The sequence below is a fragment of the Phyllobates terribilis genome, unplaced genomic scaffold, assembly GCF_046119375.1.
Source record: "Phyllobates terribilis strain yellow unplaced genomic scaffold, ASM4611937v1 Scaffold_7__3_contigs__length_470593459, whole genome shotgun sequence".
NCBI lineage: Eukaryota > Metazoa > Chordata > Amphibia > Anura > Dendrobatidae > Phyllobates > Phyllobates terribilis.
The window spans coordinates 243,925,170-243,945,134 of record NW_027362767.1 but is presented as its reverse complement, the minus strand read 5'-3'; the positions used below and the strand labels follow the sequence as shown (position 1 = coordinate 243,945,134).

The following is a 19,965-nucleotide window of genomic DNA, read 5'->3' as shown; positions in this document are numbered from 1 at the left end:
CACAGACATAAAAATGCTAGACTGCAGTTTGACAAAATGTATGCGAGTAAGCCAAAATCATTCTGGGAAAGTGTTTTGTAGACAGATGAGACCAAGATAGAGCTTTTTGTTAAAGTACATCATTCTACTGCTTACCGAAAACAGAATGAGGCCTACAAAGAAAAGAACACAGTACCTACAGTCAAATATGATGGAAGTCCAAAGATGTTTTTGGGTTGTTTTGCTGCCTCTGGCACTGGGTGCCTTGACTGTGTGCGTGCAAGGAATTATAAAATCTGAAGATTACGAAAGGATTTTGAGTCGCAATGTAGTGCCCAGCGTCAGAAAGCTGGGTTTGCGTCCTGGGTCATGTGTCTTCCAACAGGATAATGACCCCAAACATACTTCAAGAAGCACCCAGAAATGGATGGAAACAAAGCACTGGAGAGTTCTGAAGTGGCAGCAATGAGTCCGGATCTAAATCCCATTGATCATCTGTGGAGAGATCTTACAATTGCTGTTGAGAGAAGAGAAGACACCTTCACATAGGAGAGACCTGGAGCAGTTTGCTAAAGAAGAGCGGTCTAAAATTCCAGTTGAGAGGTGTAAGAAGCTTGTTGATGGTTATAGGAAGCGATTGATTGAAGATATTTATCCCAAAGGGTGTGCAACCAAATATTAAGTTGTGGGTGCCAACAATTTTGTCCAGCCCATTTTTTGGGGTTTTGTGTGAAATTATGTCCAATTTGCCTTTTTTCCTCCTGTTTTTTTGTGTTTTTCCAATACACACAGAGGAAATAAACATGTGTATAACAAAACGTGTGGAATTGTAATAATTTTCTGGGAAAAATACTAAATTTTCTGGAACAATTTCAAAGGTGCCAACACTTTCGGCATTGACTGTATAGGATAAAGTGTCAGTGGCTTACCTCGTCTGCCATATCTTACCCCGGTGTGACCCTGGAATGAACCACAAGCAGCCATTTTCTCTATTGGCATCCTCAATAGCGATCCAGAACCCAATGATACGGCCAAGAGGCTCCGTGTGCAGGAAGGTGGCATCTTGGTGTGGAGTCACTGATACAAAACATGGAGAGAAGAATAAATCTGAATCCGCCATATTGGAAACCATTGATGCCACGATTTATGGTCCTGGAATTTTCCGCATTCAACTCGAAGAAGCATCAACTCCTATTACTTGTCTTACCTTCCCCTCCGATGTTAGGTTGCTGGAAAGAAAGAGAATAATTATATATTCATGTGCATGCTAATTGGAAATCTATATGAATGATCTCTGGTGCTATATACCCAGCTATACCTTAAATATATACATGCTCTGCACTATCACCGGCTCCACAAGGCCCAGCCGCTGACCCACCTCCTGTATACGGAAATATAAATGTACAGATTAAAGCCACAGGATTTATTTTTGTTCAGAGCTGGAAGTTTATGGGGTTTTGCTGCCACCCAGTGGTGGAATAAGGGTGAAGTTGTTACCAATTTAGTATTAAAGGGGTATTCTAGCTAAAGAAGGTTATCAGTTATCAGGATAAGTGATAATTTCTGGAACGGTGAGGGTCTTACTGGGGAGACCCAGTCCTGCGTTGGGCTAGAGAAGTGGTCGCACATGTGTACTTGGACTCCTTTCAGAGTCTGCATAACTACTGGCAATAACGAAGTACTGCAGGATGGGTGATCATTGCTTGATCGTGAAGGTCCGATCAATGGGACCCCGACCAATCTCCATATGTGTCCATAATTTCTACTAGAGCGATGGTCATACACATGCACTGCCACTCCATGAGACTGCTGGCGATAACCAATCACTTTGAGATGGCTGATAACTGCTTAATTGATCGTGAGGGTCCAGTGATTTCCAGAAGGGGGTTCTGTGCCCTGCATTGGAAAGGAGCAGAGGTCATATCTGCAGACTTGAGGGGTCCCTTGTCCTCTGCTGTAATGGAGCAGTGGATGTCAGTCTATGGGACTGCTGGTGATAACCAAGCACCATAGGATAAGTGCTTGAATGTGGGGGGTCCGACCAATGTGACCCCTACTGATTGGCAGAATAATGTCCCATGTCCTCCATTGGAATGAAGAAGGGATCACCCATGCACAAGGCTGATCCATTCAGAGTCTAAGGGATTGATGGATGGGTGAGAACTGCTTGATTGTGGAGGTCCAACTAATGGGACCGCCACCGATCACAAGAAAAGGGTCCCATGTCCTCCATTGGAACGAAGCAGGAATCGCACGTGCACATGGCCGTTCCATTCAGAGTCTACGGGACTGCTGGCAATAATTTAGCACCACAGCATGGGGAATAACGGCTTGATCATGGAGGTCCGAACAATGAGACCTCCACTGATTGCCATATAAAAGGGACCCAGGTCGTTAATTGAAACAAAACTGGCGATGTCTGTTGTTGCAGGGTGAGTGATAACTGCTTGATCGTGGGGGTCTGTTCACCGGGGTCCTCACCCATCATCATTCAATGTCTAAAGGACTGCCAGAAAAAGCTAAGAGCTGTACTGAGCCATCTGTATGCCCCATTGATGAGACCACTGATGCCGGCCCTCCGTTCTGGTGATTGTGCGGGGTTCAGCAGCTTGATACAGCCAGAATACCCTCTTTAATGCAAAGACTAATCTTTCTCTGGCTACAATTATGATGTTTTTTTTCTGCTCACCTGTATTCTGGGGGAGTGTGTGACCCTTTTATATATCGGATTATGTGCATGTAAAGCTGCAAGAACCAGAGACAGAAGTAAAGGCAAAAAAATGTAAAAGAAAGATTTCACTTATAATTGCATTAAGTTCAAACAAACTATGCTGCAGTATCAGACACAACCTATGAGTAAGGGTGGCGCTGTTTCTGGACAGAAGCAGCCATGTTTTTTCTAATTCTGTACATCCCCTTGGGATTAAAGCTAGAACAAGCCTGATGTGTCCTGTAACTCTTCTCTGTGACCCACGGGGAGAAGTATTTACTGTCAGATATTGTATAAGATGGTGGCGACAAACAATTCTGTTTAGTGACAATTTTAAGGACTAACAAAATAGTTTATTTTTTTGTATTCAAGTTTTTTTTTTTTAATGGAAACAGCGCCACCCATGTCTATAGGTTGTGCCTGGTAAAAGTGACTAAACTGAGATATTTTTTTTTAGGCAAACCGGCTCCCAAAAAATAACTAAAAATCTCCATTTGCAATTAGTCTTAGAGAGTATTCACAGGACTGTACACAAGACTGACCTGACCGTGGTTCTCTGGATCGAATAGCCTCCCGTACTAGGCATAGATTAGGCTTTTGAGGTCAGTAGACCCGCGGCCTGCCTGGACATTGCGGTCTGTGTATGGACCTTGAAATATGGCGGTCTGACCCCGATCTAATGTAGCTAGGACTATTTAAAGCACTCCTCTCACTATAGAAACCACATCCTACCAAATGGACAGTGGAAAGGAAAAGTATTCTTACCGTGTCCTATTTTATTCACAGATCTTTCTCTTGCCACCAGAAATTCACCTGGAGAACAGGTAAAACAATATTCCACTTGTCAATAGCACGTCATAAAAGTCTAGTCTCCCTCATGTAAGTCCTGAGATCGGAAACAGTGCCACTCTTGTCCACAGGCTGTGTCCGGTACTGCAATTCATCCCTTCTTGTCCATTGAAGAGAATAATGATGAGCTGCAATACCAAAGACATCCTATAGACAGGAGTCTGGCAAAAAAAAAATCTGTTTAGTAATCCTGTACGGTTTTTTAAGAGAGGAACTGCTATTTGTGATAAATATGTTATTTGTTTTACCTGGTGTAAATGCCGCTGTTCTCCTGAATCCGGTGTTGCTTTCCTTTTGTTCCTGCGACTCTCCATTCCTGAGATATGGCCCCATCTTCCCTGTATATAAACTGGGAGTGGCCCTCAAGAACACGCCCCCAGAGTAGAGTGAGGACCACGCCCCCAGAGTAGATTGAGGACCACGCCCCCAGAGTAGAGTGAGGACCACGCCCCCAGAGTAGAGTGAGGACCACGCCCCCAGAGTAGAGTGAGGACCACGCGCCCAGAGTAGAGTGAGGACCACGCGCCCAGAGTAGAGTGAGGACCACGCGCCCAGAGTAGAGTGAGGACCACGCGCCCAGAGTAGAGTGAGGACCACGCGCCCAGAGTAGAGTGAGGACCACGCGCCCAGAGTAGAGTGAGGACCACGCGCCCAGAGTAGAGTGAGGACCACGCCCCCAGAGTAGAGTGAGGACCACGCCCCCAGAGTAGAGTGAGGACCACGCCCCCAGAGTAGAGTGAGGACCACGCCCCCAGAGTAGAGTGAGGACCACGCCCCCAGAGTAGAGTGAGGACCACGCCCCCAGAGTAGAGTGAGGACCACGCGCCCAGAGTAGAGTGAGGACCACGCGCCCAGAGTAGAGTGAGGACCACGCGCCCAGAGTAGAGTGAGGACCACGCGCCCAGAGTAGAGTGAGGACCACGCGCCCAGAGTAGAGTGAGGACCACGCCCCCAGAGTAGAGTGAGGACCACGCGCCCAGAGTAGAGTGAGGACCACGCGCCCAGAGTAGAGTGAGGACCACGCGCCCAGAGTAGAGTGAGGACCACGCGCCCAGAGTAGAGTGAGGACCACGCCCCCAGAGTAGAGTGAGGACCACGCCCCCTTAAATTTATATACAGGGAACATGAGGCCATATCGCAGGAACGGAGAGGCACAGAAACAAAAGAAAAACAACGTCGGATTCAGGAGAACAGCGGCATTTACATCGGGTAAAAAAAATACATATTTAAGGCAAGTGACACGTCCCCTTTAAGTAATTATTCTTACCTTTGTCACTAAATACGCCTTTCTCAAAGAAGAAGCGGATCTTGTCTCCACTGTGAAGGAAATAGTCAGCACTTCCCTGTCAGCGACATAATGGAGAGAGGTTAAACCTCTAATATGTCGTCTACCAAGTTTCACAACTTATTGCCATGCATCATACCCCAGTATTTGCTAGTCCTATCGTTCTCCTCTTCTATTAATACAGTATATTAAAATTTATTCAGCTGTTTCTACCAATGGTGACCAGGGTGACTACCAATATGTTCACTGTCATAGCCCCCACTCAGAGAATGAGCCCTTACTATACTGAAATCAGTCTTGTGATTGGCTGATGGCCGCGGGTCTGGATTCATAAACTTCCAGAAAACAGGTTTATTTCTCCATTGGACTGTCACCCCAGTTCAATGGTTGTGTCTGGCATTATACCTCAGTGAATGGCGCTCAGCTGCAGTACCACACGCAGCCTGGGGATGGTTGTGGCGCCATCATGTTTTTCTACTACTTTTTTTTTTTTTTTTAACTACCATTAAATATTGGATTGTATAAAATGGCTAAAACCTGAGCTTTTAGTTGTTCCTCCTGCTGCGTAGAAAACTCCGTGCGGCAGTGAGGAGGGACATCCATGTCTTGTATTATCCTTCCAATCTCCTCCTTCATGGCCTCGCATTCTTTATGGCTGAAAAGCCCGTCCAGAACCAAATAACCATCTTCATGGAACTGCAAAAAGGAGGCAAGATTGTTCAGGCGCTGTGCTCTAGCCCACCACTACCAGCAGGTGGCACCATTTATTTACAGTATCATACATATTTTATAGTTCATTATTACAACATTATATTCCACTACATGGCGGTTTACACTGTCAGCAACTCTGACTCTTTACAGTACATTGCCCCCCACTCCACCATCTTAAGTGGTGTTCCCCTTTAAGCAATGGCTTAGTATGCATTGCCAGCACCTGGGGTAAGCAAGTATCGCACCCCCTAACCAGATATAATACCCCCTTGAAAGTTAAAGTGTTTGCTCACTTAATCCGAGCGATAGAGTCCACTTCTCCCCGGCACAGGTGGTGCAATGCAATGACGTCAGGTTGAAAGTGGCGCTCGCCTTGAGTTCCTGGGGCACCTTGCCAAAAGTAAGGGGCTTTTGCCCTACTCCTGAAATTTTGCACCCAGGACAATTGCCCCTGTTCCCGCCCCTTACCAAGTTACTCCACTGCTTACAAGATTGTCCCAAGTTCCTATCTTCAGGATCACACCGCTCCTCTGCCTCCCAGGGGGCGGTGCGCTCCTGAGGATTGACAGTTCGGCCGGCGGCATGGCTGAGCTGCTTTCCCCCAAGCTGAGGCACCTTTGGAGGAGCGCGGAGGGCACTGACCCAGCCAGCTTCAGAGCAGCCATTGCAAAGGTTAATCCATCTGGTTACATAATGACAGCCATGTGCTGCACACAAACACCGTGCTGCACTAATCCTGCTCCATCTGTCCTTACTATTACGTTTCCCTATATCTTACCTATAGCACATTCATATGAGGTCTGCTGCACCTGTACAGGCGGAGCACATTCATATCTCACCTTCTGGACCTGTTCATCTGTCATCAGAGCCATATTGAGGAGGACAACGCTGCCTGTAACCCGCTGACCAGTGGAGGATGGGAGAGGACACAACTGCCAGATGATGCTGCCAGATAAAGGAGAGAGAAAGAGGCCCCGCATACCAGCATCGGTCATGTGATCACCATCAGCTGATCTGCCAAACAAGGATTTGGCTAGAAAAAAAAAAAAGTTTGTAATTTTACAATTTAGAAAAAAATAAAAAAAGTTTCCTGGAATTCAAGTAGTCTAAGCTGCCATACCACTCACAACCTGTGAACAGGAGTGGCGCTCAGGGTTAACAATCATCCAGAAATTCATGGAAAGTTTGTAAAAGTAAAGAACTTTTTTTTTTTTTTTTTCTTTTTGCCATGTAAGAGAAAAAAATGTGCGTCTGTGATTTTTTTTTTTTTTATTATAAAGCTTGAGAATGGTGTACGGATTATCGTGAATGTAATTATCCTTTTACAGTGAATGCTGCTAATGTGTTTATTCCCTTGTTATGGGCTGTAGTCACATCACACTTAAAATCTTCCAATGTGTCTAGAAAAAAAATATCGGCTGTCCATAAATTTTAGATAAGTTGTGAGGGGAAAAAAAATCAGGTTGGTACTGTTTCTTGGAGAAGCCATATTTTTTTCTTATCCTGGACAACCCCTTTAAAGGGGACCTGTCACTTGCCATAAATATATATATATTTATCTGGTGTAAATGCCGCTGTTCTCCTGAATCCGGTGATGTGTTTCTTTTGTTCCTGCGCCTCTCCGTTCCTGAGATATGGCCTCCTCTTCCCTGTATGTAAATCTTGTCTTGTTAGCCAACTGGATGTGGTTCTCAAGAAGACGCCCACTTGGCTAAAAAGACTAGATTTATATACATGGAAGAGGAGGTCATATCTCAGGAACGGAGAGGAGCAGGAAGAGAAGAAAAACAACGCCGGATTCAGGAGAACAGCGACATTTACATCGGGTAAAAAAAATGTATTTATGGCAGCTGACAGGTCTTCTTTATCTAGGACATAAAGGAAGAAAGTGTCGTTTAATTGAACTTCACATTAAAAGACATACTGTACTAATTTAGAAAAAAACATCAACATGGTTTCGCAGGTCGTGAAGATGACTATCCGTGGGCCTCCTGACCCTTAGGCATATAGGGGACTGTCAGGTTCAGACAGGAGACCCACGGACAGTCCGTACACGGATGTGTGAGATTGACCTAGGAGTTGTTTGCTTTGTTAAGAAGGTTCCCCTGCGATCAGCTATAATCTGCAGGGAGATCTGGCAGTAAGTGTTCAGTTTCCCTGCAGTGCCCCTACAGGAGAAATGATGCATTACACTTTGTCCATTGATATGTGTGTGATGCAGAACAGAAAGGTCCTTCAGAGAGACACTCGTTACCATGGCCAATATAATACGTTTTCTTCTTAGGGCAATTCTTTTAACAAAGCTGTAACAATCAACTATATAGACGCCCGCCACCCCCATTCCCAAAGTGCCAACTATGGGCAAAAAGAAATGAGCCCTCAGCAGGCATTGGTATAGCCCAGAAGTGTATTCATTGAAGTATTCTTTTATCTGTAATAGGGGAGGGGCACATGCACATTTACTTGGCAGCAGTCTTCAGACTGGCACCATCTGTACCCGCCGCACCAACATAAATACTATAAGCAATTAGCAGCCGCTTTATAAACAGATACAAATCCCGTTCACCTCCCGGACCCGTCTGACCGCAGCCGGGGAGCTCAGGTCGATCTTCTGGTTTTTCCACACCAATGTTTTCCATGAGGCTATAAAAAGGTGTCTTCATTTCATCCCATACATCCTAACAATGTATTCCAGGTTACACACATAGGAGCTGTGTGCATACACAAAACATTACCTATATTTCTCATGAGCCCAACAAATTAGACCGCCCATCGATACCAATGGGAATAGCATGACACTTTTCTCCAGTGGTGGCGCTGCAGGGAATTTGGGTAACAGATTGTCACCATTAGCTGGGATTCTTGGCACCAGGGGACCCTTTCAGCCCAAGCCAATGCCTCTAACCCTAACCGACTCGACTCTCACTACTTCTGCCTATGATCTTCTCTGATCAGGCTTTCTGACCGTCCCTAGATATTGCATAGTTGCCAACATTTCCGAGGCTATAAAAATTGTTTGCGCCATTTACTTTCTATAGCCTTTCTACTACACTGTCGGTTGCTGCCAGCAGAGTGAGTCTTCTAAGAATCAGTCAGTGAGCTCTTTCATAGTAAATGACTGGAGAGCTTGTAACTCTTATCTGTCTTTTTCTGAGCTCCTCTCAGCCGATGTACAGTGGCATACAGCTAATAGTGGCAGACCACGTGGCCGCTATGGGGCCCATGAGTTGGATGGGCCTGATGCCAGCGCCGGCATCGCACTTTCAACTGTATCAGGATCCTGGATACCGATACAGTTGAAAGCAATGATGGAACAGGAAGCAGTCAGCTCCCTCCTCCATTATTCTCCCTCTGCGTTTGAGCTCTGACGTCAGCGCAGCGGGCATGATGCCATCATCACATCGCGCCCGCTCTGCCCAGGAGGAGAACAGAGCAGCGGGAGAATGAAGAGAGATGAGTATTTTTGGTTATTTTCATTTTTTTTTTTTTTTTTTTTAGCAGTGAGGCCATTACACTGTTTGGAGAGCTGTGTGGGGGCCCTAAAAGAGTTTACAGGGCTATGTGGGGGCCATTCTATAGTTTGCAGGGCTATGTAGGGGCCATTATGCCTTTTTCAGGGCTATGTGGGGGCCAGGATACTGTTTGGAGGGCTGTGTGGGGGCCAGTATACTGTTTGGAGGGTTGTGTTGGGGCCAGTATATTGTTTGGAGGGTTGTGTGGGGGCCAGTATTCTGTTTGGAGGGCTGTGTGGGGGCCAGGATACTGTTTGGAGGGCTGTGTGGGGGCCAGGATACTGTTTGGAGGGCTGTGTGGGGGCCAGTATACTGTTTGGAGGGCTGTGTGGGGGCCAGTATACTGTTTGGAGGGTTGTGTGGGGGCCAGTATACTGTTTGGAGGGTTGTGTGGGGGCCAGTATATTGTTTGGAGGGTTGTGTGGGGGCCAGGATACTGTTTGGAGGGCTGTGTGGGGTCCAGTATACTGTTTGGAGGGTTGTGTGGGGGCCAGGATACTGTTTGGAGGGCTGTGTGGGGGCCAATATACTGTATGGAGGGTTGTGTGGGGTCCAGTATACTGTTTGGAGGGCTGTGTGGGGTCCAGTATACTGTTTGGAGGGTTGTGTGGGGGCCAGGATACTGTTTGGAGGGCTGTGTGGGGGCCAATATACTGTATGGAGGGCTATGTGGGGGCCAGTATACTGATTAGAGGGCTATGTGGGGGCCAGTATACTGATTGGAGGGCTATGTGGGGGCCAGTATACTGATTGGAGGGCTATGTGGGGGCCAGTATACTGATTAGAGGGGTATGTGGGGGCCAGTATACTGATTAGAGGGCTATGTGGGGGCCAGTATACTGATTAGAGGGCTATGTGGGGGCCAATATACTGATTGGAGGGCTATGTGGGGGCCAGTATACTGATTAGAGGGCTATGTGGGGGCCAGTATACTGATTAGAGGGCTATGTGGGGGCCAGTATACTGATTAGAGGGCTATGTGGGGGCAGTATACTGATTAGAGGGCTATGTGGGGGCCAATATACTGATTGGAGGGCTATGTGGGGGCCAGTATACTGATTAGAGGGCTATGTGGGGGCCAGTATACTGATTAGAGGGCTATGTGGGGGCAGTATACTGATTAGAGGGCTATGTGGGGGCCAATATACTGATTGGAGGGCTATGTGGGGGCCAGTATACTGATTAGAGGGCTATCTGGGGGCCAATATACTGATTAGAGGGCTATGTGGGGGCCAGTATACTGATTAGAGGGCTATGTGGGGGCCAATATACTGATTGGAGGGCTATGTGGGGGCCAGTATACTGTGTGTGGGTCATTTATGCAATGTGAAGGGTTGTGTTGGGGCCATCATACTGTGTATAGGCTTGTGTAAGGGCCATTATACCGTACGGAGGGCTGTGTCAGTGCCATCATACTGTGTTGGGATCACTGTGGGGGGTATCATACTTTGCAGGGTTGGGGGACCATCAAACTGTACATCTGGAGGGTGATGTGTAGGAAATACTGTGGGGGGTATCAGTGTGTTTAGGAGCACTTAAGTTGGCATCATACTTTATGGGGGCCATGAAAGGGGAACACCAAGGGAATTCAATAGGAGGAAAATTACTTTGTGAGGGCTGTAAAGTTGTGAGGTATGCTCTTCTGTGACCCCGCCAAATATTTTTTTTTCTTTTATTTGTGGCGGGGGGGTGGACAATTGGGACTTCTGCTATAGGGCCCCATGATTTCTATGTGTGACACGGCTGAAGTATAACCACAGACCACATCAAAGTTGAAAGTGCAGAGAAACAAAGAGCCTGTAAATGCCAAATGGTGCAAAAGTTTTTAGTGAAACCCCATTTCAAAAATATTTTTTAGCCTCAAATACATGCATTTAGGAAAAAAAAATGTCTCCAAAGGTGGACAACTCAGCCTCAAACCCGACCCTCCAAGGAACCCACTCTCCTCTTGGAAACAACCCTCTTTCAGTCCAGGAGTCCCGGGAACTCTGGGGTAGTTGCTAAGTGTGACATTGTGGGGAAAAAAAAAAGATTAAGCAGGTTGAATCGCAATCTACCTGATCCCATTGCTTTTCTTTCCAGGGATAAGCAGCGACAACTGGTCTGACAGCCTCCTGTCTCCCCCTTTTCTGTTACATAGCAGTAACTTGGTCTTATGTCTATAATCAGCATAACTTTTGTTTGAAAGAAAGTTTTATCTCAGAAGATAACATTATCCAAAAATAGCTTTTAATGGCAAAAAATAAAAGCGTAAAGAAAAAAAGTAAAAGCAAACAAACAAAAAAGTTGGAGGGATGAGAAGGCTTCATAAGTGCGGCTTCCTTGACTTCATGGAGGAGAGGAAAATAAGAAACACGTAAACAAGAGAAGGAAAATGCAGCAAGTTCTGCTAGACCCTAGATTCAGGAAACCTAGAGCATGTTGGGTATGTGTATGTCACCTTAATAGATTACCATTGGTCATGAAGTCTACTGCCCCTCTGTCTGCATTCATATGGCGGTATTATGGCCGCAAGTCTCAGTCTCCAAATCGCCACAGAACCATATCAACTGCAGGAAGCCCAGATCTCTGTCAGATGATTAGATAGCATAAAGTGACTTAAAGGAAGGAAAGAAGATGGAGCCAGGAAATTACAGGCCAGTGAGCCTTACTTCTATACCAGAAAAGATCTTTGAACAAATTCTTAAACAGCATGTATGTAAGTACCTGGATAAGAATACAGTAATTAACCAGAGTCAGCATGGGTTTGTAGCAAACAAGTCATGCCAGACTAATCTAATATCCTTCTATGACTCAATCACTGACTGTGTGGATCAGGAAAATGCGGTAGATATAGTATATCTCAACTTCAGCAAAGCATTTGACAAAGTATCTCATACTATCCTTATTGAAAAAATAATCGAGTATGGGATTGACAAGGCAACGATTAGGTGGATTCAGAACTGGCTCAGTGATTGTACTCAAAGAGTGGTAATAAATGGTTGCACAACCAATTGGAAGAATGTCTCAAGTGGGGTACCACAAGGCTCTCTCTTGGCCCCATTTTTATAAATGATCTAGATAATTGAACTAAAGTTAACTAATCAAATTTGCAGACGAGGCAAAGCTAGGAGGGATAACTAACACTAGAGAAGACAGACAAAGGATTCAGAAGGATTCAGATAAGCTTGAACAATGGGCAGTGACTAATAGAATGGTATTTAACAGGGAGAAATACAAGATTCTACACTTGGGCAAGAAAAGCTAAAATTACATCTACGGAATGGGAGGAATAGAACTAAGCAACAGCACGTGTGAAAAAGGCCTGGGTATACCAATAGATCACAGACTGCACATGAGTCAATAGTGTGATGCAGCAGCAAAAAAGGCAAACACAGTTCTGAGATGTATTAACCCCTTTCTGACATTGTCAGTAATAGTACGTCCCTGTGCCCTGGGCCTTATGGACCAGGTACATACTATTACGCACAGGCGATCTGATTCTGACACCCGGCACTCAGTGGCAGGAGCGGTTCCGCACCACTCCCGGCACACTAACTCCCAAAAAGCTGCAATCGAAGTCGATCGCTGAATTTCAGGAGCAGGGAGAGGAAAAACAGCCCCTATTACCTTGGATCGGAGACCCCGCGAACGTCATCGCAGGGTTCCGATCGTCACCAGGCACTAGCAAGCTAGTTTGATCATGCGGAGTGCATGATCAAACTAGCTTGTGTCTGCAGGGCTGACAGGTTACAAGGTATAGCAGTGATCTTGCACTGCTATACCTTATAACTGCGATCAGCCTGCAGAACGGGAAAGTCCCATAGTGGGACAAAGTAAAAAAAAAAAAAAGTTGTGAAAATATATTTTTTAAAATAATATATATATCTATATCTATCTATATATAGTATATTGTACTTATAAATAAATATTATGAAAAAATTAACAATAAAAGTACACATATTTGGTATTACCGCATCCAGAACGACCTAACCTATAAAACTGTCCAACTGGTTAACCCCTTTAGTGAACACGGAAGAAAAAAAAAACAAGCAAAAAACGGTGCTTTATCATCATACCGCCGAACAAAAAGTGGAATAAAATGCGATCAAATAGACGAATGTAAATAAAAATGGTACCGCTGAAAACGTCATCTTGTCTTGCTAAAATCAAGCCGCCATACAGCTCCATCAGCCGAAAAATAAAGTTATAGCTCTCAGAATAAAGCGATGCAAAAAAATTTTTTCCTATAAAATAGTTTTTGTGTAAAAGCGCCAAAACATAAAAAAAACTATGTAAATGTGGTACCGCTGTAAACGTACTGACCCGAAGAATAAAGCTGCCTTATCAATTTTACCATACGCGGAACGGCATAAAAAAAAAGCCCCAAAAAATAATTCCTGAATTGTTGGTTTTTGTTTATTCTGCCTCCCAAAAATCGGAATAGAAAGCGATCAAAAAAGTCACGTGCCTGAAAATGGTACCAATAAAAATGTCAGCTTGTCCTGCAAAAAACAAGGCCTTACATGAAATATGGAAAAATTATAGCTCTCAAAATATGGCAATGCAAAAACTATTCTTTGCAAAAATAAGTGTTTTTAAGTGTGTGTCACACATAATAGCCCAATATAAATTTGGTATCGCTGTAATCGCACCAACCCAAAAATAAAGTCGCCTAATCACTTATACCGCACGAGGAACGGTGTAAAAAATAGATAAAACCAGTTCTTCACCTGCTGCTGATTTGTTCATTCTGCCTCCCAAAGATCGCAGTCAGGCTCGGCCCATGTTTATCCTGCGCTCTGTGCAGAGCGCGTACACCGGGGTTTCCGTGTAAATCTCTGAAATACGTGATTCAGACGGAACCCATGACGGAAGATTCCCTATAATGAGGCAGATGGAGGCAGCGTGGATGATATCTGGCCTGTGATCCCACGGTGTCTGTCTTTTTATTAGGCGCGCATAAAAGTGCAGTTGGCCTCAGTTTTGTGAACCTCTGCAAAAAAAAAAAAAAAAAAAAAGGACACAGCTAAACAGAGGCCAGACGGAGTCCAGAGTAACTCTGCTGCCTCATTATAGTGAATGGATCCCTCAGGTTAGGGTTGTGTTAGGGTTGTGATGTTTTTAAAAGTAAATAAAATGATGACAATATGGCGACTAATGTTGAGCGCAAGTGCTCGCTACTTGACTTTGCATCAAGTGCTTGGGTATGCACCGAGTATCGTGGGTGCTGGAGTGACATGCTCAAGTCTCCGCTCCATATGATTCGCGCTGTTATACAGCTCAATAAAAGCGCAGGGATTACCTGCCATACACGAGCAATCCCTGCCTGTGTTTTTTGTGGGTCTAACAACCGTGAAACATGCGGTGCGGGGACTTGAGCATGTCACCCGACTACCCAATGCAAACTCAAGTAGCGAGCACTTATGTTCAAGACTAATGACAACTTATTCAATATGATGACCTAATGTTATCAAATTCTGTGTCGTACCTCTGGGTTCAAAATGTTCACTATACCCCTTGATAAAATCTCTGAGGAGTGTAGTTTCCAAAATGGTGTCACTTGTGGGGGGTTTCCACTGTTTAGGCACATCAGGGGGGGCTCTCCAAACACGACATGGCGTCCGCTCTCGATTCCAGCCAAGTTTGAGTTCAAAAAGTCGCACAGTGCTCCTTCCCTTCTGAACTCTGCCGTCCGCCCAAACTGTGTATTTTCCCCACATATGGGGTATTGGCGTGCTCAGGAGAAATTGCACAATTTTTTGGGTCCATTTTCTCCTCTTACCCTTGTGAAAATAAAAAATTTAGGGCTAAAAGATCATATTTGTGGAAAAAGTTTGATTCTATTTTCATGGCTCTACGTTATAAACTTCTGTGAAGAATCGGGGGTTCAAGGTGCTGACACACATCTAGATAAGTTCCCTGAGAGGTGTAGTTTCCAAAATGGTGTCACTTGTGGGGGGTTTCCACTGTTTAGGCACATCAGGGGTTCCCCAAATGCAACATGGCGTCCGTTAATTATTCAAATTAATTTTATATTCAAAAAGTGAAATGGCGCTCCTTCCCTTCCAAGCCCTGCCGTGCGCCCAGAAATTGGATCTAGAGCAAAATTTTTGTGACAAAGTTAAATGTTCATTGTTTTCTTCCACATTCCAAAAACTCCTGTGAAGCACCTGCAGGGTTAATAAACTTCTTGAATGTGGTTTTGAGCACCTTGAGGGGTGCAGTTTTTAGAATGGTGTCACTTTTGGGTATTTTCTGTCATAAAGGCTCCTCAAAGTCACTTCAAATGTGATGTGGTTCCTAAAAAAATTGATTTTGTAAATTTTGTTGGAAAAATGAGAAATCGCTGTTATAACCCTTATAACTTCCTAACAAAAAAAAAAAAAAATGGTTCCAAAATTGTGCTGATGTAAAGTAGACATGTGGGAAATGTTATTTATTAACTATTTTGTGTGACATATCTCTCTGATTAAAGGGCATGAAAATTCAAAGTTTGAAAATTGTGAAATTTTCAAAATAGTCGCCAAATTTCCAATATTTTCACAAATAAACGCAAGTGATATCGAAGAAATTTTACCACTATCATGAAGTACAATATGTCACGAAAAAACAAATCTCAGAATCAGGGGGATCCGTTTAAGCGTTCCAGAGTAATTACCTCATAAAGTGACAGTGGTCAGAATTGAAAAAATTGCCTGGTCATTAACCCCTTTAACCTTTGAGGTTAAAGGGGTTAAGGGAAGCATAGTGTCTAGATCACCCACTGATCATCCTTTGTCAGGCCGCATCTCAAATACTGTGTCCAGTTCTGGGCACCATTTAAAAAAAAAAAAGGCATAAAAAAACTGGAGCAAATTCAGAGAAGAGCTACCAGGATGGTGAAGGGACTTGCAAACTATGTCCTACGAGGAATGGTTAAAGGATCTGGGAATGTTTAGCTTGCAAAAAAGAAGGCTAAGGCTGAGTTCACACGATGCGTATTTAATGCGTTTCCGCGGCGTTTTTGCAGTTGCGGAAACGCATTAAAAACGCATGGTAGAAGGGCAGCAATGTTCCCCAATTGAAATCCGCATGTCCTGTGCCCATGATGCGGATTTTTCCGCGTAAAAATCCGCAGCATGTCAATTAATTTTGCGTAAACGCAGGGGAGGAAGCAAGAGTATACAGACATTACAGCGGGGGATCACAGCTGATTCTTTTTGTGAAGCAAAACATTTCCCTGAATGTTTTAAAGCAATGTTTTACTGTAAAGAAAGAATCAGCTGTGCTCCCCCGCTGTAATGTCTGTATACTCTTTTGCTTCCTCCCCTGCCCAGGAGATGTGGTATGATCAGACCATGTTCCTGCACGGTCAGACACAGCCATTACACAGTACACAGCAGGGACACATTTATAAGATTATCTCAGCACAGGAACATTTTATTTAATCACATCCAATTGTGGAACTTATTATTATTCCAAGATCTATTGATTAAAATGAACTTTTGTTTGTGGGAAAAACCCTTTAATAGCGGTCTACAAATATCTGAAGTGATGTCACAAATATCTGAAGGGCTGTCACATTGTAGAGGGACCATCCTTATTCTCATTTGCACATGGAAACAAGAGAAGCAATGGAGTGAAACAAAGGGAGAAGATACAGATTAGAAAAAACTTTTTGACAGGGTGATCGATGAGTGGAACAGGCGGCCACGAGAGGTGGCGAGTTCTCCAATGGAAGTCTTCAGAGACTGGACAGACATCTGTGTGAGATAGTTTAGTGAATCCTGCATTGAGCAGGGGGTTGGACACGATGACCCCGGAGGTCCCTTCCAACTCTAACATTCTATGTTTCTTTGATAAAGGGGAACACCAAATAAAATCCTGATATGTTAAATAGTGGGGGTCATGAACAAGAATGTCTACCAATCTCAAGACAAAAAGGGGCCACTTTGATCCCCTTCAGCTTTGTCAGGCAATATCCAACCTTGTATTGGGATTTGCAACAGTGGATGTCTCGGAGCAGTGCCAAAGGGGTGCTCAACTCGCTCTCAACTAGTCTCCACAGCATTGGGGCACAACCCCTTTAAAGGGCACATCCCATGAACAAGATGAATCACCTATCTAATGATATGTGAGCAATATATGAGGGGGCTGAGACCCTCACCGATCCCGAAAATGGGGGCCCAAAGTCCTTGTGTGAGCAGAGCAGTAGTGAGCATGTGCGACCACCACCTATAGACCATGAATGGAGTGATGGTCACACATGCTCACTACCGCTCCTTTCACACACGGGGCTTTAAGACACCTGTTTTTGGGATCGATGGGAGTCTCAATAGCCAAACCGCCAGCGATCATGAATGTATCTTCTACCCTGTGGATAGGCAATATATGTTTATGGGAGAACCTCTTTATTGCCCTATTACATCAAACGTGGGTCCCCTGTATTAGTCAGCGATCTCAAAGTGACTATGTATTATATGGTGGTACATAAACCTACTACACACTAGAGCTGGTTCCAGCAGCTGGGCCTACAGTGATCAGCTCATCTCTTGGATGGGAGCTGCAATAGGTAGCATAGACTATGGATAAGAGGGGTGCTGTTTGTTATAAAGAGGAAAACCCATTAAGTTTAAACCTATGGTCTCTCTACCTGTCTCAAGATCCAATATGGAGAACAGGTCTCTCCCTCAGACACTATTCAGGTACTGATTATTGTCCCGAGTTGGACAGTCAGCGACACTGTTGTACAAGAGAGGGGCTCCGGCCTCCTGACATTACTACTGTTTGCTTTGCACAAATATCCTGTTAATTAGGATTTTCAGTCCATTCCCACTCTAGGTTTGATAGCATCCAAGGCCTCAATGACCTGATTGTGTACGGCTCCTATAGAACTCTATGGCCGATATAGTACAGATGTATTTTGGTGGAATTCTTCCCTAGAATTGGCCCCAGTGTCCATCACAGAGGAGCATAAAGACACCACATGCAATACAGTCCGTGCATTCTCGTATGCCTCCACGCACCATGTATTAGAGCAGGGGTCCTCAAACTTTTTAAACAGGGGGCCAGTTCACGGTCCCTCAGACCATTGGAGGGCCGGAATATAGTTTTTAAAAAAAACTATAAACAAATTCCTATGCACACTGCGCATATCTTATTTTGTAGTAAAAAAAACAATACAGGAACAAATACAATATTTAAAATGAAGGACAAGTAAAGTTAAATCAACCGGTATTTCAATAAGTAGGTAACTGTACCCAATAGGCAGCATAGGTCCCCAATAGGCAGGTAAATGTACCCAATAGGCAGCATAGGTCCCCAATAGGCAGGTAAATGTCCCCAATAGGCAGCATAGGTCCCCAATAGGCAGGCTGTTTCCCCCTTATAATGCCCCATGCAGGATTTCCCTTTCTCCCACCATATAATGCCCCGTGCAAGATATGACTCCCCTGTCTTTATAATGCCCCATTCAGGATGTTACCCCCCCCCATATAATGCCCCATGCTGGATGTCACCCCCCATATAATGCCCCATGCAGCATGTCACCCCCCCCCCATATAATGCCCCATGCTGGATGTCACCCCCCCCCATATAATGCCCCATTCAGGATGTCACCCCCCCCATATAATGCCCCATTCAGGATGTCACCCACCCCATATAATGCCCCATTCAGGATGTCACCCTCCCCCCATATAATGCCCCATTCAGGATGTCACCCTCCCCCCATATAATGCCCCATTCAGGATGTCACCCTCCCCCCATATAATGCCCCATTCAGGATGTCACCCCCCCCCATATAATGCCCCATGCAGCATGTCACCCCCCCATATGATGCCCCATTCAGGATGTCGTCCCCCCCATATAATGCCCCATTCAGGATGTCACCCCCCCCATATAATGCCCCATGCAGCATGTCACCACCCCATATAATGCCCCATTCAGGATGTCCCCCCCCCATATAATGCCCCATTCAGGATGTCACCCCCCCATATAATGCCCCATTCAGGATGTCACCCCCCCATATAATGCCCCATGCAGCATGTCACCCCCCCATATAATGCCCCATGCAGCATGTCACCCCCCCATATAATGCCCCATTCAGGATGTCACCCCCCCCATATAATGCCCCATTCAGGATGTCACCCCCCCATATAATGCCACATGCAGGATGTCACCCCTAATATTATGTCCCATGCCTCCATACATTTAAAAAAAAAAAAATCCAATACTCACCTCCCTCCTTGCCTGCTGCCGCTGCTCAGGTCCGGACTCCAGCGTCGCGGCGGCGTTGTCCATCTCTGCGCTCCCTGTGACGGCACTCGGGAGGGCGCGGTGTAAAGACGTCACCGCGCCCTCTGACCTGAGATGTCACAGGGAGCGCAGACCAGGAAGACAGCGGATCTGCGAAGGCACAGGGAGAGGTAAGTATCCGGCTGCCGGGGCTCTGAGAAAGCGGGGGGAAGGGCGGGCGCTGACACCGCTCTCCTCTGCCCACAGACCGGCAGGCCGGAGTTTGAGGACCCCTGTATTAGAGCCCTAAAGACAAAGGCTGTGTGGAGAGAAGCATCTAAACAAAACCTGTCACTTGCCATATATATGTAATTTTTTCCTCTGGTGTAAATGCCGCTGTTCTCCTGAATCCGGCGTTGTTTTTCTTTTGTTCCTGCGCCTCTCCGTTCCTGAGATACGACCACTTCTTCTCTGTATATCTAGTATCTAGTCTTTTGTAGCCAAGAGGGTGTGGATGTCACTTCTCTATGAGTGTGGTCCCGAGGACCACACCCACTTGCTAACAAAACTAGATTTATATACTTGTAAGGCCGGTTTCACAAGTCGTGATATTTCCGGTACTGGAAAAAACAGTACCAGAGATATCCGTGTCCGTGTCCACCTGTGTGGCATATGGGTGCCGCATCAGGATCACACGTACCGGCGCCTGGGAATCAGCAGCACAG

At 45.3% G+C, this 19,965-nt stretch overlaps 1 protein-coding gene across 2 annotated transcripts in view; it reads right to left on the bottom strand.

Annotated features, from left to right (window-relative positions):
- Positions 1–19,965, bottom strand: part of PHYHD1 (phytanoyl-CoA dioxygenase domain containing 1) — a 40,578-nt gene that overhangs the window by 5,821 nt on the left and 14,792 nt on the right. The window contains exons 2-9 of one of the 2 annotated variants that reach the window (XM_073640060.1): positions 6,374–6,567; positions 5,361–5,519; positions 4,806–4,881; positions 3,455–3,502; positions 2,669–2,724; positions 1,298–1,360; positions 1,187–1,208; positions 928–1,056 (exon numbers count right to left, since the gene is read on the bottom strand). In XM_073640060.1, the coding sequence (XP_073496161.1) occupies positions 928–1,056; positions 1,187–1,208; positions 1,298–1,360; positions 2,669–2,724; positions 3,455–3,502; positions 4,806–4,881; positions 5,361–5,519; positions 6,374–6,529 (709 nt within the window). In that variant the 5' untranslated portion in view covers positions 6,530–6,567. Of the gene's footprint in view, positions 1–927; positions 1,057–1,186; positions 1,209–1,297; positions 1,361–2,668; positions 2,725–3,454; positions 3,503–4,805; positions 4,882–5,360; positions 5,520–6,022; positions 6,215–6,373; positions 6,568–19,965 lie in introns of those variants that run through there. The other variant, XM_073640059.1, reaches the window with a different exon arrangement.